The 19,690-nt window shown below is 42.3% G+C and overlaps 1 protein-coding gene across 1 annotated transcript; it reads left to right on the forward strand.

Moving 5' to 3' along the window:
• Window positions 1–8,039: 8,039 nt before the first annotated feature.
• On the forward strand, window positions 8,040–18,939 carry LOC129851020 (interferon-induced GTP-binding protein Mx2). Its single transcript, XM_055917178.1, has 12 exons — window positions 8,040–8,326; window positions 11,260–11,397; window positions 11,572–11,726; window positions 11,866–12,004; window positions 12,130–12,328; window positions 16,088–16,166; window positions 16,422–16,544; window positions 16,629–16,767; window positions 17,092–17,250; window positions 17,976–18,052; window positions 18,201–18,494; window positions 18,593–18,939. The coding sequence occupies exons 1-12, from the start codon at window positions 8,137–8,139 to the stop codon at window positions 18,815–18,817; spliced, it is 1,917 nt and encodes a 638-aa protein (XP_055773153.1). The 5' UTR covers window positions 8,040–8,136; the 3' UTR covers window positions 18,818–18,939.
• Window positions 18,940–19,690: the final 751 nt, after the last annotated feature.

Genomic DNA, 19,690 nt, shown 5'->3' on the forward strand with positions numbered 1-19,690 from the left:
TCCTTTTGTGTGCTTTTTACACAGTTACCCTCGAGCTCCCCTGTGGTTTCCTGTTCCGAGCCCACTATATGGTCTGGCAGCAAGCCACCTATGGTGAACCCTCTGAGCCTATAGTTGATATAATGCTACTTTTCTTCTTTAGCACTTTATTCAACAAATAATTTAACTACTAATGAAAACCAGTAACACTTTGCGTTTGGTTCCACAGCTTCACAATTGATGGTTTTAAAGAAAAATGTCATATAGCAATTACAATGCAGTAGTTTCTAACAATAGTAGTTAAGTCCTGTTCTTACCTTACCCCATAACTTCTAATACATCAATCAGCACCAGAATCTCTGCACTTTCCCTATCTTTTAAATTGTTTTTTCTACCCCATTTTTGCCTATGTCTCTTCTGACTTTTTAAAATGTAACCTTTATTTAACTAGGCAAGTCAGTTAACAACAAATTCTTATTTACAATGACACCCTACACCGGCCAAACCCGGACAGCACTGGGCCAATTGTGTGCCACCCTATGGGACTCCCAATCACGGCTGGTTGTGATACAGCCTGGATTCAAACCAGGGTGTCTGTAGTACCACCTCTAGCACTGAGATGCAGTGCCTTAGACCACTGCACTACTCGGGAGCAACACAGCACATCCTCCCCTTACACATGACATTTAAGCAAAGTTACATAACACATTGTCTTCTTTACATGTGATGTCTACACAGGGTCAGGTAACACATTGGTTCCTTTGTAGGTGAAGACAATCCGTGGTGTCGTCGCTTCATGGCCCACGCGCCATCAGGCAACTCTACCAGCTCCATCCCAGGGGCCGAGGTTTGACGGGGGTGTCGCCATATATGATGAACCTCCGCCGTCCAGCAGAGGATCATCTGCCTACAGTCTACTCCTCTCTGCCATTGACTGGGTTTTGCTGCTGTCCAGCTGCTTGTGGTTGAGGCCTGTTTCAGTGTTATCAGATTTCTGTCTGAGGACTGGATGAGTCATCACGTCATATTGACTAGGCTCATTCACGACACAGGCTGGCTAAGGAGGGCTACAAAGTAGTTGATGGGTCTAGCCTCTTAAGAACCTTGGCTGGAAACCAGCATCAGCTTTGGGCAGTGGGTGGGCTATGATCCACACCAGATCATCACACTCAAAAGCAACGTGTTGGCGTTTTGGATTGTAGTAACGCCCTTGTTTTTCTTGAGCTTTAGAAACATTGCGTCTAACCTACTTTAGCATGAGCTGTTGCCTCTCGAGCAGTGAGTAGGCATTCTGGTCAGGATCAGGTGACTTGCTGATGAGCCTTTCATGCGGACCCTTCAGCTTCGGTCCGAGAGCAATTTCTGCAGGTGTGAAACCTGTTGACTCCTGCCAGGCAGAGTTGATGGAGAAGCGGAACTAAGGCAACCAGCTGTCCCAAGTGTTGTGCTTGTCCTTCACGAAGGTTGTAATCATGGTCTTCAATGTGCGATTGATGCGTTCTGAGTGTATTCCCATACATCCTTCCTCACATCGGGCCAGCAGGTAACTTCCAGCACTTTGAGTAGGGTTTTTAGCCTCCCTAAATGTCCACTAAGGGGACTGTTGTGGAAGTATCTCAAGAACTGCTCTCTCATCCCATGTAGGATGAACAGATTCAACTTTTGACCTCCCTGTCCAACAGGGATTACCAGGTACAGATACCCATTTTCAATGGCATATTTAATGCATCCATGTCTTGGCCTTCAGCACTGGACATTATGGTCTGCACCTCAGGTTTACACTGCTGAGCTAAAGCTATGTCAGACCAGTCCAAGGGGAGGGAACATTTGTGACTGTGGCTTGCTTCTGCCTCCCAACCCGAGGTCACTGGCATCTGTTTGTACTTTGGGCAGGTAGAAGCCATGGGAGAGTAGCATTGGTGCTTTGGTTAGGGCCTCCTTCAAGTCCTCGAAAGCCCAAGACACATCCTTCTTCTTCAGAGCATTGAGGGGAGCAGAGCAGTTGTATTCATACAGAAACTCAAGATCAAGCAAGATCAAGCTCAAAATGGCGCCGGAAGAAATGGCAGCAGTTTTACAGGCGCCCAACCAATTGTGCGATTATGGGGGTGGTTTTTCGCATTATTTGTAACTTATTTTGTACATAATGTTTCTGCAAACGTATCTTACGGCAAAAAATAACTTCAGGACAGTGATCACTCACCTCGGATTAGACTAAGATTTTTCCACAACAAGGCATTCTCCAAACAACCCAAAGGGCCGTCATCCCCGTTATTTGCAAGAGGAAGTGACGGAGGTACAGAAGATAAAGAGCCGGATGCCTGGTCAGGACCCGGAGAAGGCGAGTGGGAAAGCTGCCGTTACCGTCAATACTACTCACCAACATGCAATCATTGGACAATAAATTAGACAAGGTACGATCACGAATATCCTACCAATGGGACATCAAAAACTGTAATATCCTATGTTTCACAGAATCGTGGCTGAATAACGCCATGGATATTCTGCTAGCGGGATATACGCTGCACCGGCAAGATAGAACAGCACACTCCGGTAAGACGAGGGGGGGGGGGGGTCTGTGCATATTTGTAAACAACAGCTGGTGCACGAAATCTAAGGAAGTCTCTAGATTTTGCTTGCCTGAAGTAGAGTATATTGCGAGAAATTGCAGGCCACACTACTTGCCTAGAGAGTTTTCTGCTAAACTTTTCGTGGCTGTTTATTTATCACCACAGAAACATGCTGGCACTAAGACCGCACTCAGTCAGCTGTATAAGGAAATAAGCAAACAGGAAACCACTCACCCAGAGGCGGCGCTCCTTGTGGCCGGAGACTTTAATGCAGGGAAACTTAAATCAGTTCTACCAAATTTCTATCAACATGTTAAATGTGCAATCAGAGGGAAAAAAATCTAGATCACCTGTACTCCACACACAGAGACGCGTACAAAGCTCTCCCTCACCCTCCATTTGGTAAATCTGACCACAACTCTATCCTCCTGAATCCTGCTCACAAGCAAAAATTAAAGCAGGAAGCACCAGTCACTCGGTCTATAACAAAGTGGTCAGATGAAGCAGATGCTAAACTACAGGACGGTTTTGCTATCACAGACTGGAACATGTTCCGGGATTCTTCCGATGGCATTGAGGAGTACACCACATCAGCCACTGGCTTCATCAATAAGTGCATCGAAGGACGTCGTCCCCACAGTGAATGTACGTACATACCCCAACCAGAAGCCATGGATTACAGGCAACATTCGCACTGAGCTAATTGGTAGAGCTGCAGCATTCAAGGTGCGGGACTCTAACCTGGAAGCTTTCAAGAAATCCTGCTATGCCCTGCGACGAACCATCAAACAGGTAAAGCGTCAATACAGGGCTAAGATTGAATCATACTACACCGGCTCCAATGCTCGTCTTATGTGGCAGGGCTTGCAAACTATTACAGACTACAAAGGGAAGCACAGCCGCGAGCTGCTCAGTGACACGAGCCTACCAGACGAGCCAAATCACTTCTATGCTCACTTCGAGGCAAGCAACACTGAGGCATGCATGAGAGCATCAGCTCGTCCGGACGACTGTGTGATCACGCTCTCCGTAGCCGACGTGTTTAAACAGGTCAACATACAAAATACTGCGTGGCCAGACGGATTACCAGGACGTGTGCTCCGGGGATGTAGAGACCAACTGGCAGGTGTCTTCATTGACATTTTTAACATGTTCCTGATTGAATCTGTAATACCAACATGTTTCAAGCAGACCACCATAGTCCCTGTGCCCAAGAACACAAAGGCAACCTGCCTAAATGACTATAGACCCGTAGCACTCACGTCCGTAGCCATGAAGTGCTTTGAAAGGTTGGTAATGGCTCACATCAACACCATTATCCCAGAAACCCTAGACCCACTCCAATTTGCATACTACCCAAACAGAGCCACAGATGATGCAATCTCTATTGCACTCCACACTGCCCTTTCCCACTTGGACAAAAGGAACACTTATGTGAGAATGCTATTCATTGACTACAGCTCAGCGTTCAACACCATAGTACCCTCAAAGCTCATCACTAAGCTAAGGATCCTGGGACTAAACAACTCCCTCTGCACCTGGATCCTGGACTTCTTGACGGGTCGCCCCCCCCCAGGTGGTGAGGGTAGGTAGCAACACATCTGCCACGATGATCCTCAACACTGGAGCTCCCCAGGGGTGCGTGCTCCGTCCCCTCCTGTACTCCCTGTTCACCTACGACTGCATGGCCAGGCACGACTCCAACACCATCATTAAGTTTGCAGACGACACAACAGTGGTAGGCCTGATCACCGACAACGACGAGACAGCCTATAGGGAGGAGGTCAGAGACCTACACACAACATGTAAAGTGTTGGAACCATGTTTCATGAGCTGAAATAAAATATCACAGAATTTTTTTCAAAAGCACAAAAATATTGTTTCTCTCATTTTTTTTGCACAAATTTGTTTACATCCGTTAGTGAACATTTCTCCTTTGCCAATATAATCCATCCACCTGACAGGTGTGGTGTATCAAGAAGCTTATTAAACAGCATGATCATTACACAGGCGCACCTTGTGCTGTGGCATTCTGTCACACAACATAATGCCACAGATGTTTCAAGTTTTGAGGGAGTGTCACGCCCTGACCATAGGGATCCTTTTTATGTCTCTATTTTGGTTTTGTCAGGGCGTGAGTTGGGGTGGGTATTCTATGTTCTATGTTGTGTATTTCTTTGTGTTTGGCCGGGTGGGGTTCTCAATCAGAGGCAGCTGTCTATCGTTGTCTCTGATAGAGAACCATACTTAGGTATCCTTTTTTCCCACCTGTCTTTGTGGGAAGTTGACTTTGTTTAGGGCACATAGCCTTTGAGCTTCACGGTTTGTTTTTGTAGTTTTTATTGTTTTGTTCGGCGTCATTTTGATTAAAATAAAGAAAATGTACGCTGACCACGCTGCACCTTGGTCCTCTTCTTACAACAGCCGTGACAGGGAAGATGCAATTGGCATGCTGACTGCAAGAATGTCCACCAGAGCTGTTGCCAGAGAATTGAATGTGCGTTTCTCTACCATAAGCTGCCTCCAACATTGTTTTAGAGAATTTGGAGGTACGTCCAACCGGCATCACAATCGCAGACCAAGTGTAACCATGCCAGCCCAGGACCTCCACATCCAACTTCTTCGTCTGCGGGATTGTCTGAGACCAGCCACCCAGACAGCTGATGAAACTGAGGAATATTTCTGTCTGTAACAAAGGCCTTTTGTGGGGAAACCTTATCCTGATTGGCTGGGCCTGGCTATCACATCTGTAAAGAAATACAATTTCTAGGTCAAATAACATGTATTTATGAACTTGGGGGGACTATATAATTACAAAATGAACACAACCAAACAACAACAATAAATTATTTTTGTGGCGGTTGTCATGACAGTCCTGTGAGGATCAGAATGGGTCAGATCAGACTGGGAGGGGTGACAGTAACCAGCTCTCTCTCTCTCTCCCACAGAGGAGAGAGGGGGAGCTGCTGGATGGTTTTGACACCTCCACACCCAGTCGTAAATTTGAGCAGGAGAGAACTCTCTCTCTACCCTTTAGTATCAACCAAAGCAATGCCTTTGTCTAGAGAGACTTTTGCCCACCCAAAACTCTAACGTCCAAAAAGTGAATAATGGAACAATATGTGACCGACCGGCTCAAATCAGTCTTATGTAGCAAAATCTGAAATTGTTTTTTTGACATTGGATAAAATGGTATACGATACACTGCATTTTTTAGGAACATTGGGAAAGTAATTCTGCTTTGAAAGTTGATAAAATTGTAAATTCACTTTTGAGAAAAGGGCCTTTGAATGTTTTGTACCTACTGGAGAGCTCTCCTTTGTCTACACCCATTCAGCATTGTTCACACCCTCTTAAGCCAGCCCCACCCAACAAGGATTCACATGTGAGGTCATGTGCTAAACAGTGAGTAGTGTAGTAAAGTTTAAGACTAAAAGTGGTAGTAGCCTACAACAAGGAAAAACTCCAGGTAAACAGAAACTGTCCAGATATTTTATAAATATTAGATGACGCTTACCCAGACACACTTGTCTAACTTGATGGGTCATGTGAAAGAAAGGCTATAACCCCCAGCCACATCCAGTGGTGGAAAAAGTACTAAATTGTCACACTTGAGTAAAACTAGTAATAGTAAAACTATATCTCAAATTCCTTATACTAAACCAGACGCAGCAATTTTTTATTTTTATTTTTTATGGACGGATAGCCAGGGGCACATTCCAACACTCAGACATAATTTACAAACGAAGCATTTGTGTTTAGTGAGTCTGCCAGATCAGATGCAGTAGGGATGACCAGGAATTTTCTCCTGATTAATTGTGTGAATTGGACAATTTTCCTGTCAAAATGTAACGACTACTTTTGGGTGTCAGGGAAAATGTATGGAGTTTTCCTTTTGTGATGTTATTAAAAACTGTATGGACCAAATACTGTAACTTGGAAAGGATACCCCCTTTATCTGTCAAGCTTCCATCCAATATGTCGGGCATAGGATATGGTAAATGAAGGAGGTATTTTTGTTAAGATTTGAATGTGATTTTAGGAGTCATAAGAGATCACTTCTAATCATATCCTTTACACATTAAGTAGCCATGCCCCGAGTGAGGTCGCAACGCCCTTTTTGACCAAGAGTGCATAAAGGCATCAACCTTAAGACCAGGAAACGTGAGGCAGAGAGCTGCACGTTTGGATTGGTTGACGCTTTGAACCTCAACAGGAGGTGAAGAAATTAACTCAGCTGTCATAAGTCAGATATCGAGAAAAGCGATTCTAAGTGAGACTATCCTACTATGCTCATCGCCAATGGGAACCAGTAACATGGCTGGTTATCTTCCAGAGTGAACAACAGAAGAAGACGGGAAAGGGGAGACCCCTTTCGGACAATCAGAGCCATATAGCTAGAAGGCCAACAACTTTCCGAGAAGGCTTGGTTCCAACCGAGATAAACGACGAATGAAGGCATTTCACAAGTAAATACATTCATGATCTCTTATTCCAAACGGGCGGTGGTTTGTGTGCAAAGTATATGGTGAATGGGAGAATAGTTATAGAATGTGTCCCTTTTTCTCTGTCTCTCTCTTATTCCCTCCTCTCCATCTCTGTGTAATAAGCCATCATATTTTGTCAGTCCACTAGCGACCTTTGTCTCATGTAAAGGGTGTATGTTTATTCTGTGTTATTATTTAGTTAGCTAGTAAATAAATAATTCAACCAATTTGTGTGTATTTGTGTAGAATTATGATTTGATAAGAGGTAATGATTAATAAGATGACTGTTTATAGATGAAATGAGTAAAGACCCTTATAGAGTTTAATTCAGGAGATGGTAACTCTTTATACCAACTTCTTCCGTGGTGCCCCAAATCCTAATGAATTTTTACATTATTAATTTAATTGGGTAGTAATTAAATGTAGTTAGTGGATTAAATAAATAAAAGTAATCAGATTAATGAAAGTAAAGTCACAACACCGTCCTAGACTCCCGCATCTGTCCGGTGCATACTTTAGCATCAGTTCGAAGTCCCTCTACACCTGCACCTCCAGAGGCGTCAGGTCTCTTCACTGCCCGGAGGAGGAATTCAACCATGTTGGTTCCGACCTGTCTATTAGAGAATATGCTTATAAAATGTTGAACCAATAACAATAAGACACATGGTAAACTCACACATGCACACACACAAACAAAATGTGACCTTTCCTATTGCTCAGAAATGCTATACTCATAAATCTAGCTGTGTGCATGATGTTAATCTGCATATTGTTGAGTCTCTGCCACTTTGTCCGTGGTTTACAGTTGAAGACATACTTAATATTTCACATCAACAATTACAGGCTGCAAGTCAATGAATTACTTTCTGGCCTCAGGATGGTTTAGCTATAGAAATTTGAACATTTGAAAAATGTATGTAAAATCGCGTGAGATGAAACACTCAGGTTACTTCGGTGTTGAAGAAATGAAAGTGAAACTCTATTATGGTTAAGAATCGTTTCCCAGGGATTACTCTTTCTACAGAACCTGTCCAGCCAGTAGTCAGTTGCAGTGTAGTCAGTTGCAGTTGCAGTCTATTAACCGTTTTTTATAGCAAATCATGAATTATACACTGAACCAACATTATGAGGTGAAGGTGCGTCCTAGTATTGACCTCATCGACTCTCTACGCTCTCTTGGTGTGGAGAAAGACCTTGCGCTGCCAGCTATCGCCGTGATAGGGGACCAGAGTTCAGGGAAGAGCTCCGTGCTGGAGGCACTATCTGGGGTGGCTTTGCCAAGGGGGAGTGGTGAGTGATAATTCATGAACATTCTGTATGTGCATAATTTATCGTGTAGTTTATAGTGTTAACAGTGCCTGTAGTTGTTGTTTTTCTACGAAGTGTACATGTTGATAGTGTAAATTATGTGTTTATTGTGGCTTCATCATGTCAAATTCCTGGTAGGTACATGTTTATTTTTTCGTACCTTTATTTAACTAGGCAAGTCAGTTAAGAATAAATTCTTAATTTCAATGACGGTCAAGGCACAGTGGGTTAACTACCTTGTTCAGGGGCAGAAGACAGATTTTTTTTACCTTGTCAGCTCGGGGATTTGATATAGCAACCTCCAACACTCTAACCACTAGGCTACCCTACCGCCCCATGTGAATGCACTTGGCGAATAAACGTTACTTAGATTCTGATGAAACAGGTGAGATGAGGGCAGTGGGAAAGTAGGCCCCTAAATGGCAGGTAATCCAATAAATGATATGAGTACTCGGCCAGTATGTTGCAATCAACTTTACTGAACAAAAATATAAACGCAACATGCAACAATTTAATTGATTTTACTGAGTTACAGTTCAAATGAGGAAATCAGTCAATTGAAATGAATTAATTCGGTCCAAATCTATGGATTTCACACAACTAGGAATAAAGATATGCATCTGTTGGTCACAGATACAGGATCTCATCACTGTATTCATCACTGTATTTTTGTGCATTAAATCTGCCATCTATAAAATGCAATTGTGTTTGCTAGTTTCTATGTTTAGTTTCTGATGATATAGTTGATATGTACAGTGCCTTTGGAAAGTATTCAGACCCCTAGACCTTTTCCACATTTTGTTAGATTACAGCCATATTATAAAATTGATTAAATAGTTTTTTTCCCCTCATCAATCTACACACATTACCCCATAATGACAAAGCAAAAACAGGTTTTTATAAATGTTTGCTCATTTATTAACAATAAAAACTGAAGTATCACATTTACATAAGTATCCAGACCCTTTACTCAGTACCTGGTTGAAGCACCTTTGGCAGTGATTACAGCCTCGAGTCTTCTTGGGTATAATGCTACATGTTTGGCACACCTGTATTTGAGGAGTTTCTCCCATTCTTCTCGGCAGATCCTCTCAAGCTCTGTCAAGTTGGATGGGGAGCGTCGCTGCACAGCTATTTTCAGGTCTCTCCAAAAATGTTTGATCAGGTTCAAGTCTGGGCTCTGGCTGGGCCACTCAACATCATTCAGGGATTTGTCCCGAAGCCACATTGTCTTGGCTGTGTGCTTAGGGTCATTGTCCTGTTGGAAGGTGAACCTTCTCCCCAGTCTGAGGTCCTGAGTGCTCTGGAGCAGGTTTTCATCAAGGATCTCTCTGTATTTTGTCCCATTCATCTTTGCCTTGATCCTGACTAGTGTAACGGCTTTCCTCTTCCTCTTCATCCGAAGAGGAGGAGCATGGATTGAACCAAAATGCAGCGTTGTGATATGACATGATTTATTAAAGTAAAGACGAAAAAATACGAAAACACTTTAACAAACTACAAAGCAACAAACGAAGTAGACGCACCTGAACATATGAACTTACATGACACGAAGAACGCATGAAACAGGAACAGACTACATAAACCGAACAAACGAACAAACAAACCGAAACAGTCCCGTGTGGCGCAACGTACATAGACACAGACACAGGAGACAACCACCCACAACAAACAATGTGAAAACACCTACCTTAATATGGCTCTCAATCAGAGGAAATGAAAACCACCTGCCTCTAATTGAGAGCCATATCAGGTCACCCTATTAAACCAACATAGAAACACAAAACATAGACTGCCCACCCAAACTCACGTCCTGACCAACTAACACATACAAAACTAACAGAAAACAGGTCAGGAACGTGACAACTAGTCTCCTAGTCCCTACCGCTGAAAAACATCCTCACAGCATGACGCTGCCACCACCATGCTTCACCTTGGGGATGGTGCTAGGTTTCCTCCAGACGTGACGCTTTGCATTCAGGCCAAAGAGTTCAATCTTGGTTTCGTTAGGCCAGATAATCTTTTTTTATCTTTGTCTGAGAGTCTGTAGGTGCCTTTTGGCAAACTCCAAGAGTGCTGTCATGTGCCTTACTGAGGAGTGGCTTCCGTCTGGCCACTCTACCATAAAGGCCTGATCGGGGGCCCTTCTCCCCCGATTGCTCAGTTTGGCCGGGCGGCCAGCTCTAGGAAGAGTCTTGGTGGTTCCAAACTTCTTCCATTTAAGAATGATGGAGGCCGCTGTGTTCTTGGAGACCTTCAATGCTCAGACATTTTTTGTAACCTTCCCCATTTCTGTGCCTACAACACAATACAGTCTTGAAGCTCTACGGACAATTCCGCCAAACCTGATGGTTTGGTTTTTGCTCTGACATGCACTGTCAACTCTGGGACCTTATATAGACAGGTGTGTGCCTTTCCAAATCATGTCCAATCAATCAAATTTACCACAGGTGGACTCCAATCACGTTGTAGAAACATCTCAAGAATGATCAATGGAAACAGGATGAACCTGAGCTTAATTTCGAGCCTCATAGCAAAGGGTCTGAATACTTATGTAAATAAGGTATTTCTGTTTTTTTTTATTTTTAATGCATTTGCAAACATTTCTAAAAACCTGTTTTCGCTTTGTCATTTGGGTTATTGTGTGTAGATTTCTGAGGACATTTTTATTTATTTAATTCATTTTAGTATAAGGCTGTAACTTATCAACATGTGGAAAAATTCAAGGGATCTGAATACTTTCCGAAGGCACTGTAAGTTGATATTCTTATCTCTTTTTTCATCTCTCTCTCACCCCTCTTCTTCCAATGAACTCTCTGACAGGTTGATGTATATGGGCTGTTTTTCTCTGGGTTTCTTGCAGTTTCTTTAATCTCTTTTACACTCTCTAACTCCTCCCCTGTCAACCCTGACAGGTATTGTAACACGATGCCCTCTCGAGCTGAAGATGAAGAGGAAGAAAGAAGGAGAGGAATGGCACGGAAAAATCAGCTACAATAACCGCGAGGAGGAGATTGAGGATCCCTCTGATGTGGAGAAGAAAATTCGGAAAGGTGGGCGTGGTCACTGTCACTGACCCACTTTCATTACCTCAAGTGTCTAAACTGAGTCACTATTCTTCACTAACATACTATTTTCATGTATACCTAAAACCATTAAAAATACCATTAACTGTTGGTACAGTTAACTATTTCTAAGGCACCTGTATTCTTGTTCCCCCACTCCAGCCCAGGATGAAATGGCAGGTGTGGGGGTGGGTATCAGTGATGACCTCATCAGCTTGGAGATTGGCTCCCCTGACGTCCCAGACCTCACACTCATAGACTTGCCAGGCATCGCCCGGGTAGCTGTCAAGGGTCAACCTGAGAACATTGGGGAACAGGTACACCCTTCCACCCCACCCCCAATGTTAGTGGGGAACCATTGTTCATTTGACACCCCAGTTTTAGAGCAGAAGCCAAAATGACACGTATCCCCCCACCACATGTTATGTACAGTATAATAATCTTTGGCATTTCCAGATTAAGAGACTGATACGGAAGTTCATCACGAAGCAAGAAACAATCAACTTGGTGGTTGTGCCATGCAACGTTGACATTGCAACCACAGAGGCTTTGAAGATGGCACAGGAGGTGGACCCTCAAGGTGGAAGGACATTAGGTATTCCACCCTTTATTATTTACTCAACTATTATGAAGCAAGCTCTTGTGTAATGGTGATTATAAACCATGTGGACTTGTGTTGACTTTAATGAGTGAGACTTGTGTGTGTTTCCCATTGAATAGGCATCCTGACCAAGCCTGACCTGGTAGACAAAGGCACAGAAGGGACTGTGGTGGACATAGTTCATAATGAGGTTATCCACCTGACTAAGGGCTACATGATAGTCAAGTGCAGGGGCCAGAAGGAGATCATGGAGCAAGTTTCACTGACCGAGGCCACAGAGAGGGAAAAAGCTTTCTTCAAAGAGCACGCTCATCTCAGGTTGGTCCTCTGGGTTGAAGTGTGCTTTAAGTCTGGTACACAGAGGGCTGACAATTAGTCAAGAACATTCTGCGGCCAATTATTGCTCTTTACCCCACAAGATAACAAGATTTACAAAAGATTCCATCCAACGAGCCAGACCATCTTAAGCATGAAACACACTGAGAATCTGAGACCGTATAGACTGCCGATAGATACTTATCACAGTATGAGTCCGTTCCTTCTCTTGCTAGAATAAAATACGTACCAGCTGTGTACCGACCTGGTACCGATGAAACTGCAGTTTCTACTTGTAGAATTGCAATGCTCAGCAGTGGCCGACAACTTTACTTTGAGCCAAACAGAGAGCATGGACCTCCACGTGGGGGAGGCGACTGGACCCTTACGAAGAATGATTGCAGTCAGTGCAGTTTAACTGCAGTATGCTTCAAATACTGCGTTCAAAATAACCCAGTTTTTTTACTGCAGTAATTTTGAAGTGTAGCTGCAGTTACAGTGCAGTACACTGCAGTTATTCTGTAACGACTGCGTCCAAAATACTAAAGTCGACTGCAGTTACTGCACTTTTACTGCAGTTTCAAAACTGCTATAATTTTTGTGGGGGGAGTGACAATAAAAAACAAAAAATAGGGCACTTTTTCCGGTCTCATCCACCCTTTTCATGAGAATTGTTCTTCAAGCACAAAACAAAGGAGTTTTGTGCTTGAATATGTTTTTTTTTTTAGGTTTGATCATGCGCACTAGCTTATTAGTTAGCTTCCTAACTGAGCAAGGCAGTCACACACACCTCATATGAAATGAAGGGAGTGGTAATAAGTGCAGCACAATGCGCACAACACTAAATGCTTTACCAAGCTAGCTATCTGGCCACTATAGCCAGTAACATTATAGTTAAATCACAATGGATATGTTTCCATGAAGCAGCTGCCTGTAGCTGGATGCCGAGTATCAATGCAGTGTCATTACTTTACCTAGCTAGCACAACAGGTAGCTAGCGAATCATGCTAAGTATTTAGCTATCGTTAGCCAGGTAGCTAAAAATGTATCTATGGGCAGTATGCAATTATGGAGAGTGAATTAAAATATTGCTAGCTTGTTATCTTTCTGGTGCCATCTGGCTAGTATAAACAAGTGCTTTCTACAACAATAGCAACATTAGTGCAGCTAGCTATTGACCAGACCAGTGGTTCCCAAACTGTGTATAGTCCTGTACCCCTTCAAACATTCAACCTCCAGCTGCATACCCCCTCCTGCACCAGAGTCAGCGCACTCTCAAATGTTGTTTTTTGCCATCATTGTAAGCCTGCCACACACACACACATTCCAGCAGCATACCACCCTGCATACCACTGCTGGCTTGCTTCTGAAGCTAAGCAGGGTTGGTCCTGGTCAGTCCCTGGATGGGAGACCAGATGCTGCTGGAAGTGGTGTTGGAGGGCCAGTAGGAGGCACTCTTTCCTCTGGTCTAAAAAATATCCCAATGCCCCAGGGCAGTGATTGGGGACACTGCCCTGTGTAGGGTGCCGTCTTTCGGATGGGACGTTAAACGGGTGTCCTGACTCTCTGAGGTCATTAAAGATCCCATGGCACTTATCGTAAGAGTAGGGGTGTTAACCCCGGTGTCCTGGCTAAATTCCCAATCTGACCCTCAAACCATCATGGTCACCTAATAATCCCCAGTTTACAATTGGCTCATTCATCCCCCTCCTCTCCCCTGTAACTATTCCCCAGGTCGTTGCTGCAAATGAGAACGTGTTCTCAGTCAACTTACCTGGTAAAATAACGGTAAATAAAATAAAATAATAAAATAAATAAAATATGATACATTTATTAAACATGAGTGAGTTTTTGTCACAACCCGGCTTGTGGGAAGTAACAAAGAGCTCTTATAGGACCAGGGCACATTTGCTCTTTATTTAACCATCTTACATATAAAACCTTATTTGTTCATCGAAAATTGTGAATAACTCACCACAGGTTAATGAGAAGGGTGTGCTTGAAAGGATGCACATAACTCTGCAATGTTGGGTTGTATTGGAGAGAGTCTCAGTCTTAAATCATTTTCCACACACAGTCTGTGCCTCTATTTAGATTTCATGCTAGTGAGGGCCGAGAATCCACTCTCACATAGGTATGTGATTGCAAAGGGCATCAGTGTCTTAACAGCGTGATTTGCCAAGGCAGGATACTCTGAGCGCAGCCCAATCCAGAAATCTGGCAGTGGCTTCTGATTAAATTAAATTTTCACAAAACCGCATGTTAAAATTTCTATGAGGCTCTCTTGTTCACGTATCGGTAAGTAGACTGGAGACAGGGCATGAAAGGGATACTGAATCCAGTTGTTTGTGTCATCCGTTTTGGGAAAGTACCTGCGTAATTGCGCACCCAATTCACTCAGGTGTTTCTCTATATCACATTTTACATTGTCCGTAAGCTTGAGTTCATTTGCACACAAAAGATCATACAATGATGGAAAGACCTGTGTGTTGTCCTTGTTAATGCAGACAGAGAAGAGCTCCAACTTCTTAATCATAGCCTAAATTTTGTCCCGCACATTGAATATAGTTGTGTAGAGTCCCGGTATTCCTAGATTCAGATCATTCAGGCGAGAAAAAACATCACCCAGATAGGCCAGTCGTGTGAGAAACTCGTCATTGTAGCGGTTTTCTTCCAGGGGTGAAGGAGAGGACCAAAGTGCAGCGCGGCTAGTGTTAAACATGTTTAATAAAGAACAACTAAAACACTACAAACAACAATACAAAATAACAAATGTGCAAAAACCGACACAGACCTATCTGGTGCAGACAATCACAGAGACAGGAAACAAACACCCACAAAATCCCAAACACAAAACAAGCCTCCTATATATGATTCTCAATCAGGGACAACGATTACCATCTGCCTCTGATTGAGAACCATATTAGGCTGGACATAGAAACAGACAAACTAGACACACAACATAGAATTCCCACCCAGCTCACGTCCTGACCAACTAAACACATACAAAACAACAGAAAACAGGTCAGGAACGTGACAGTCATCATACAAGCGGTCAGTAAAGAAAACTTTAAGCTCGTCTCTCAATAAAAAAAACATGTCAATACTTTGCCCCTTGATAACCAGCGCACTTATGTATGTTGTAAAAGCGTTACATGGTCGCTGCTCATATCATTGCATAGTGCAGAATAGACACGAGAGTTCAGGGCCTTGCTTTAACAAAGTTAAACTAGATGGTTTACTAGATGGTTGAATTTAATTTTTGGCAGTGAAACGAGGCTACTCAGGCGAGAAAAAAACCTGTTGGAAAAAATAAATGGACTGTTTAAAAATGTGAAGAATTGTTTTTTTGTTTTTTTATCAATCATTTTTATTTGGCGTACCCCCAACGGCATTGCGCGTACCCCAGTTTGGGAATACCTGGACTAGACCATAAAGCAACACACACAGACATGCATTGCCAAGCAACACTACTGCCTCCTTCTGGTTTGAGTTATTTGAACAATTCTGACTGGCTAATGACTTCAAGGTCATTGCTGTGTGAGCACAAAAGAGATTGACTTCGACATTCTGTTCAGAGTTGCTAAGTATTGTCGGACTGAAAACGTCTGACAATCCTACCGGTGTGTCTGAGTTGTTACGCTGTCTCCCCTATCATTTTCAGATCTATGTTGTTGTTGTTGTCTTATTGTCTGACAAATACATCAACATTTTCTGAAAGGTTTGCATTGTGTTTTCACATTTTCTCTTTCCTTTATGTAGCACACTTTATGATGAGGGGCATGCCACCATCCCTAAACTGGCGGAGAAATTAACTATTGAACTAGTGAAACATATCGAGGTGAATTCCTCTTCCATTACATTTGCTGCACATTATACTATACCTTTGTTTTTTAATTAATGGTCTCTTGTTGTTTTCGAGGACCCAGTTGGATTGTGGATGAATGAAAAAAACTGATACACAAACATGTTTTGTGTAGGATTTTTAATTACATTATGATGTCCCTGTACCTCTCTGGCTTTATGTGAATATACAGTGATTATTTGCACGGTGTATTGTTATATGCCTTGTTTGAATGTCTTTCTTTGTGTTTAGAAATCCATGCCTCGTCTAAAAGAGCAGATTGAGGAAAAGCTGGAGGAGACACGCACCGCTCTGGAGAAATGTGGTACCGGACCCCCTGAAGACCCAAAAGAACGGCTGTATTTTCTGATCGATGTGAGTCCCTGAAGCTCAAAGCAATCAAAGTCCCTCATTCTTAGGATACACTGACACGTGATACTTCCTCTTTCCGTGTGGCAGAAAGTGACTTTGTTCACCCAGGATGCCATTAACCTGAGCACTGGGGAGGAGCTGAAAAGTGGAGACATCAATGTCTTCTCCACACTCAGAACAGAGTTCGGGAAATGGAAGGCACACCTGGATCGCTCTGGAAAGAACTGTGAGTACACAATTCTCATACACCAATCAAACATTGGCCATAAATACTGGGTCAGGAAGTTTGGTAACCGAGATTTGCCATTTATGTCAATATGTTTTCTTTTCCTGCATCATCCATCATCAAAATGTCAAATGTAGTGCCCAGATATTTCAAGACAAACAAAATATCATATCAAGGTTGTAGATTGTTAACATACTGCACTAAGATGTATAAAAAATAATGTAGCCTCATATCATCTTTCTTGTGAATCTAAAATGACATTGAATGCTTACACTCACACGTTTAGGTTAAGCAACAGGATAATGTGGATGCCTCATATTGCAGTTAATAAGAAGATTGAAAAAGAAGTGGCTGATTATGAGAAGCGGTACCGTGGAAGGGAGCTCCCAGGGTTCATCAACTACAAGACCTTTGAGGTGATTGTGAAAGACCAGATCAAACAACTGGAGGAACCAGCAGTCAAGAAGCTGAAAGAGATATCAGGTATAGTATTGAGTACATAGATCTTTAAAAGATATATATATATATATATATATATATTATATATATATATATATATATATATATATATATATATATATATATATATATATATATATATATATATCCTGAAACCCAGTCATTGGGTTTGATTCAACTATGAAGACACCAAAATGATTTAAATTTTCCCATCCAAGAATGTAGTCTATCTTTGAGTTTGGTAGTAGTTTTGAGTCCTACCGATGTCAGATCTTAGTTCGACCAGTATTGTCGCAGCAAAATGTTCCTGCAGCAACAGGATTTTAACGTTTAGTCCATAATGTTACTTGATTGGTGGTTAGGCTATTAGCCGGCCAAAATTAGGCTACATGCAAAATGCCTATTTGTTTATTTGGATCTCCATTAGCTTTTGCAGAAGCAGCAGCTACTCTTCCTGGGGTCCACAAGAAACACATAATATGACAAGTAACAAAATAGTCATACACTGATAAACAAGGACAGTCACAGGAATGTTAAATACAACAATATACAAACAATACAAATAAACAATTATGTGTGCAATACCGTTAATATAACCTTGTGTTATTGTGTGTTTTCAGTGAATTTATGTAAATCATGAAGCTCATCTGCATTTCCTGCTGTACAGGAAAATTCTTAGCAACAAAAGAGTGATCAAATTAAGATCCTACATCTGTATGTATCACAGTGGTGTTTCTTCCCTTTTCTAGATGCTGCTAGGAATGCGTTCATACTGCTGGCTCAGAACAGCTTCACAGGTTTCCCTATCCTCCTGAAAACAGCAAAGGTAACTGTTTTCATAACTGTTTCTATATACTTTTCCATATTCATGTCACGATTTAAACCTAAACTAAAATTGCCACAGCTGGTCATCAAGTTAAACCTAAACAAGATGCGGAGATAACACATTGAATAACTCGTTTTTTGGCCTTCAGACTAAGATCGAAATCATCAAGCAGGAGAAGGAGTCTACGGCTGAGTCAACGTTGAGGACTCAGTTCAAGATGGAGCTGATAGTGTACACACAGGACAGCACCTACAGCTATAGCCTGAGGAAGAGGAAGAGGGAGGAGGAAGAGTTGGAGGAGGGAGAGTTAGTTAAAAATCCTCCCCTTTCTTTTGGGAGTCAGAAAGGGTTCTCTGTTGTCTCTGTAAGGAGTACTGTCAACGGCAGTGACACCCATGCTACCCTACGGGAGATGATGCTGCACCTCAAGTCCTATTATCATGTAAGTCAGGAGTATTTACAGTAGGCTACTGTTAAAGGAAGTTTATTGTCTCATGCCCAAGAGCTGATACACTCCTCCTCGTATTTTCCTCGTTTCAGATTGCCAGTCAGCGTCTGGCTGATCAGATTCCCATGGTAATCCGCTACATGGTGCTGCAGGAGTCTGCTTCCCAGCTGCAGAGGGAGATGCTTCAGACTCTGCAGGAGAAGGACAACATCGAGCAGCTGCTGAAGGAGGACTCCGACATCGGCAGCAAGAGGGCTGCACTGCAGAACAAGCTCAATCGTCTGATGAAGGCACGCAGCTACCTAGTGGAGTTCTAGTATGGACAGCTGCTTGTTAACATTTAGGGTGGTCTTGTCTAATTTCAGATAGCTTGGTTAAGGCATTGGGGTTTGGGGTAGATTCTGTTATCTAACTTATAATAAAGTTATTATGCAATCAAGTTCTTTGTTATCGTTTTTTGTTTATAATATTAAACTCAAAGGCAGTTAGCCTACCTGGTGGAGTGGAAAGCTGCCTGATTGCACTTCCTTCTCTGTTCCCAAATGCTATCTTGTTATTAATAGGCAATGTATAATTTATTTCTGATATTTTCACTTGTGGGTTATAGTTTATATTTCTGGAAAAATGTATTTCATTGTTATTTAACGTGCTTCCTCTTTATCATGTTTGGATGGGCCTGTGGGGACCACAGAACATCAACTTACCCACTGGGCAAAAACTGCTTGAATCAACATTGTTTCCACATCATTTCAGCCCTTGTGAAAAAATCCTATAGGATTAGTGATTTTTTCAATCGTGATTTTTTCAATCGTGATTTTTTCAATCTCGTCACCTCTATCAGATTCCTTTTGGAATCCTATTAGAATACTTTTCTACTATTGGAAATAAAAAGTAATCATATTGGATTCTATAGGATTCTCACAGTCCTATAGGATTTTGTGTCGCCTGTATTGGAATCCTATTGGAATTATATTGGACTGTTTTTTTCCTGATGGGAATCAAAAGTAATCCTATCAGACCCTATACGTTTCTTGCAGTCCTATAGAATTTTGTATCACCTCTACCAGAATCCTATTGGAATCCTATGCTGGACTACTTTTTTTCCTATTTTGTTTTTTAACAATACAAAACATCCACAAACAAATAAAAACACAGACGCACACAAACATTCACATCACCCCACTAACCTG

The sequence above is a fragment of the Salvelinus fontinalis genome, chromosome 3 (assembly GCF_029448725.1).
Source record: "Salvelinus fontinalis isolate EN_2023a chromosome 3, ASM2944872v1, whole genome shotgun sequence".
NCBI classification, from domain to species: Eukaryota; Metazoa; Chordata; class Actinopteri; order Salmoniformes; family Salmonidae; genus Salvelinus; species Salvelinus fontinalis.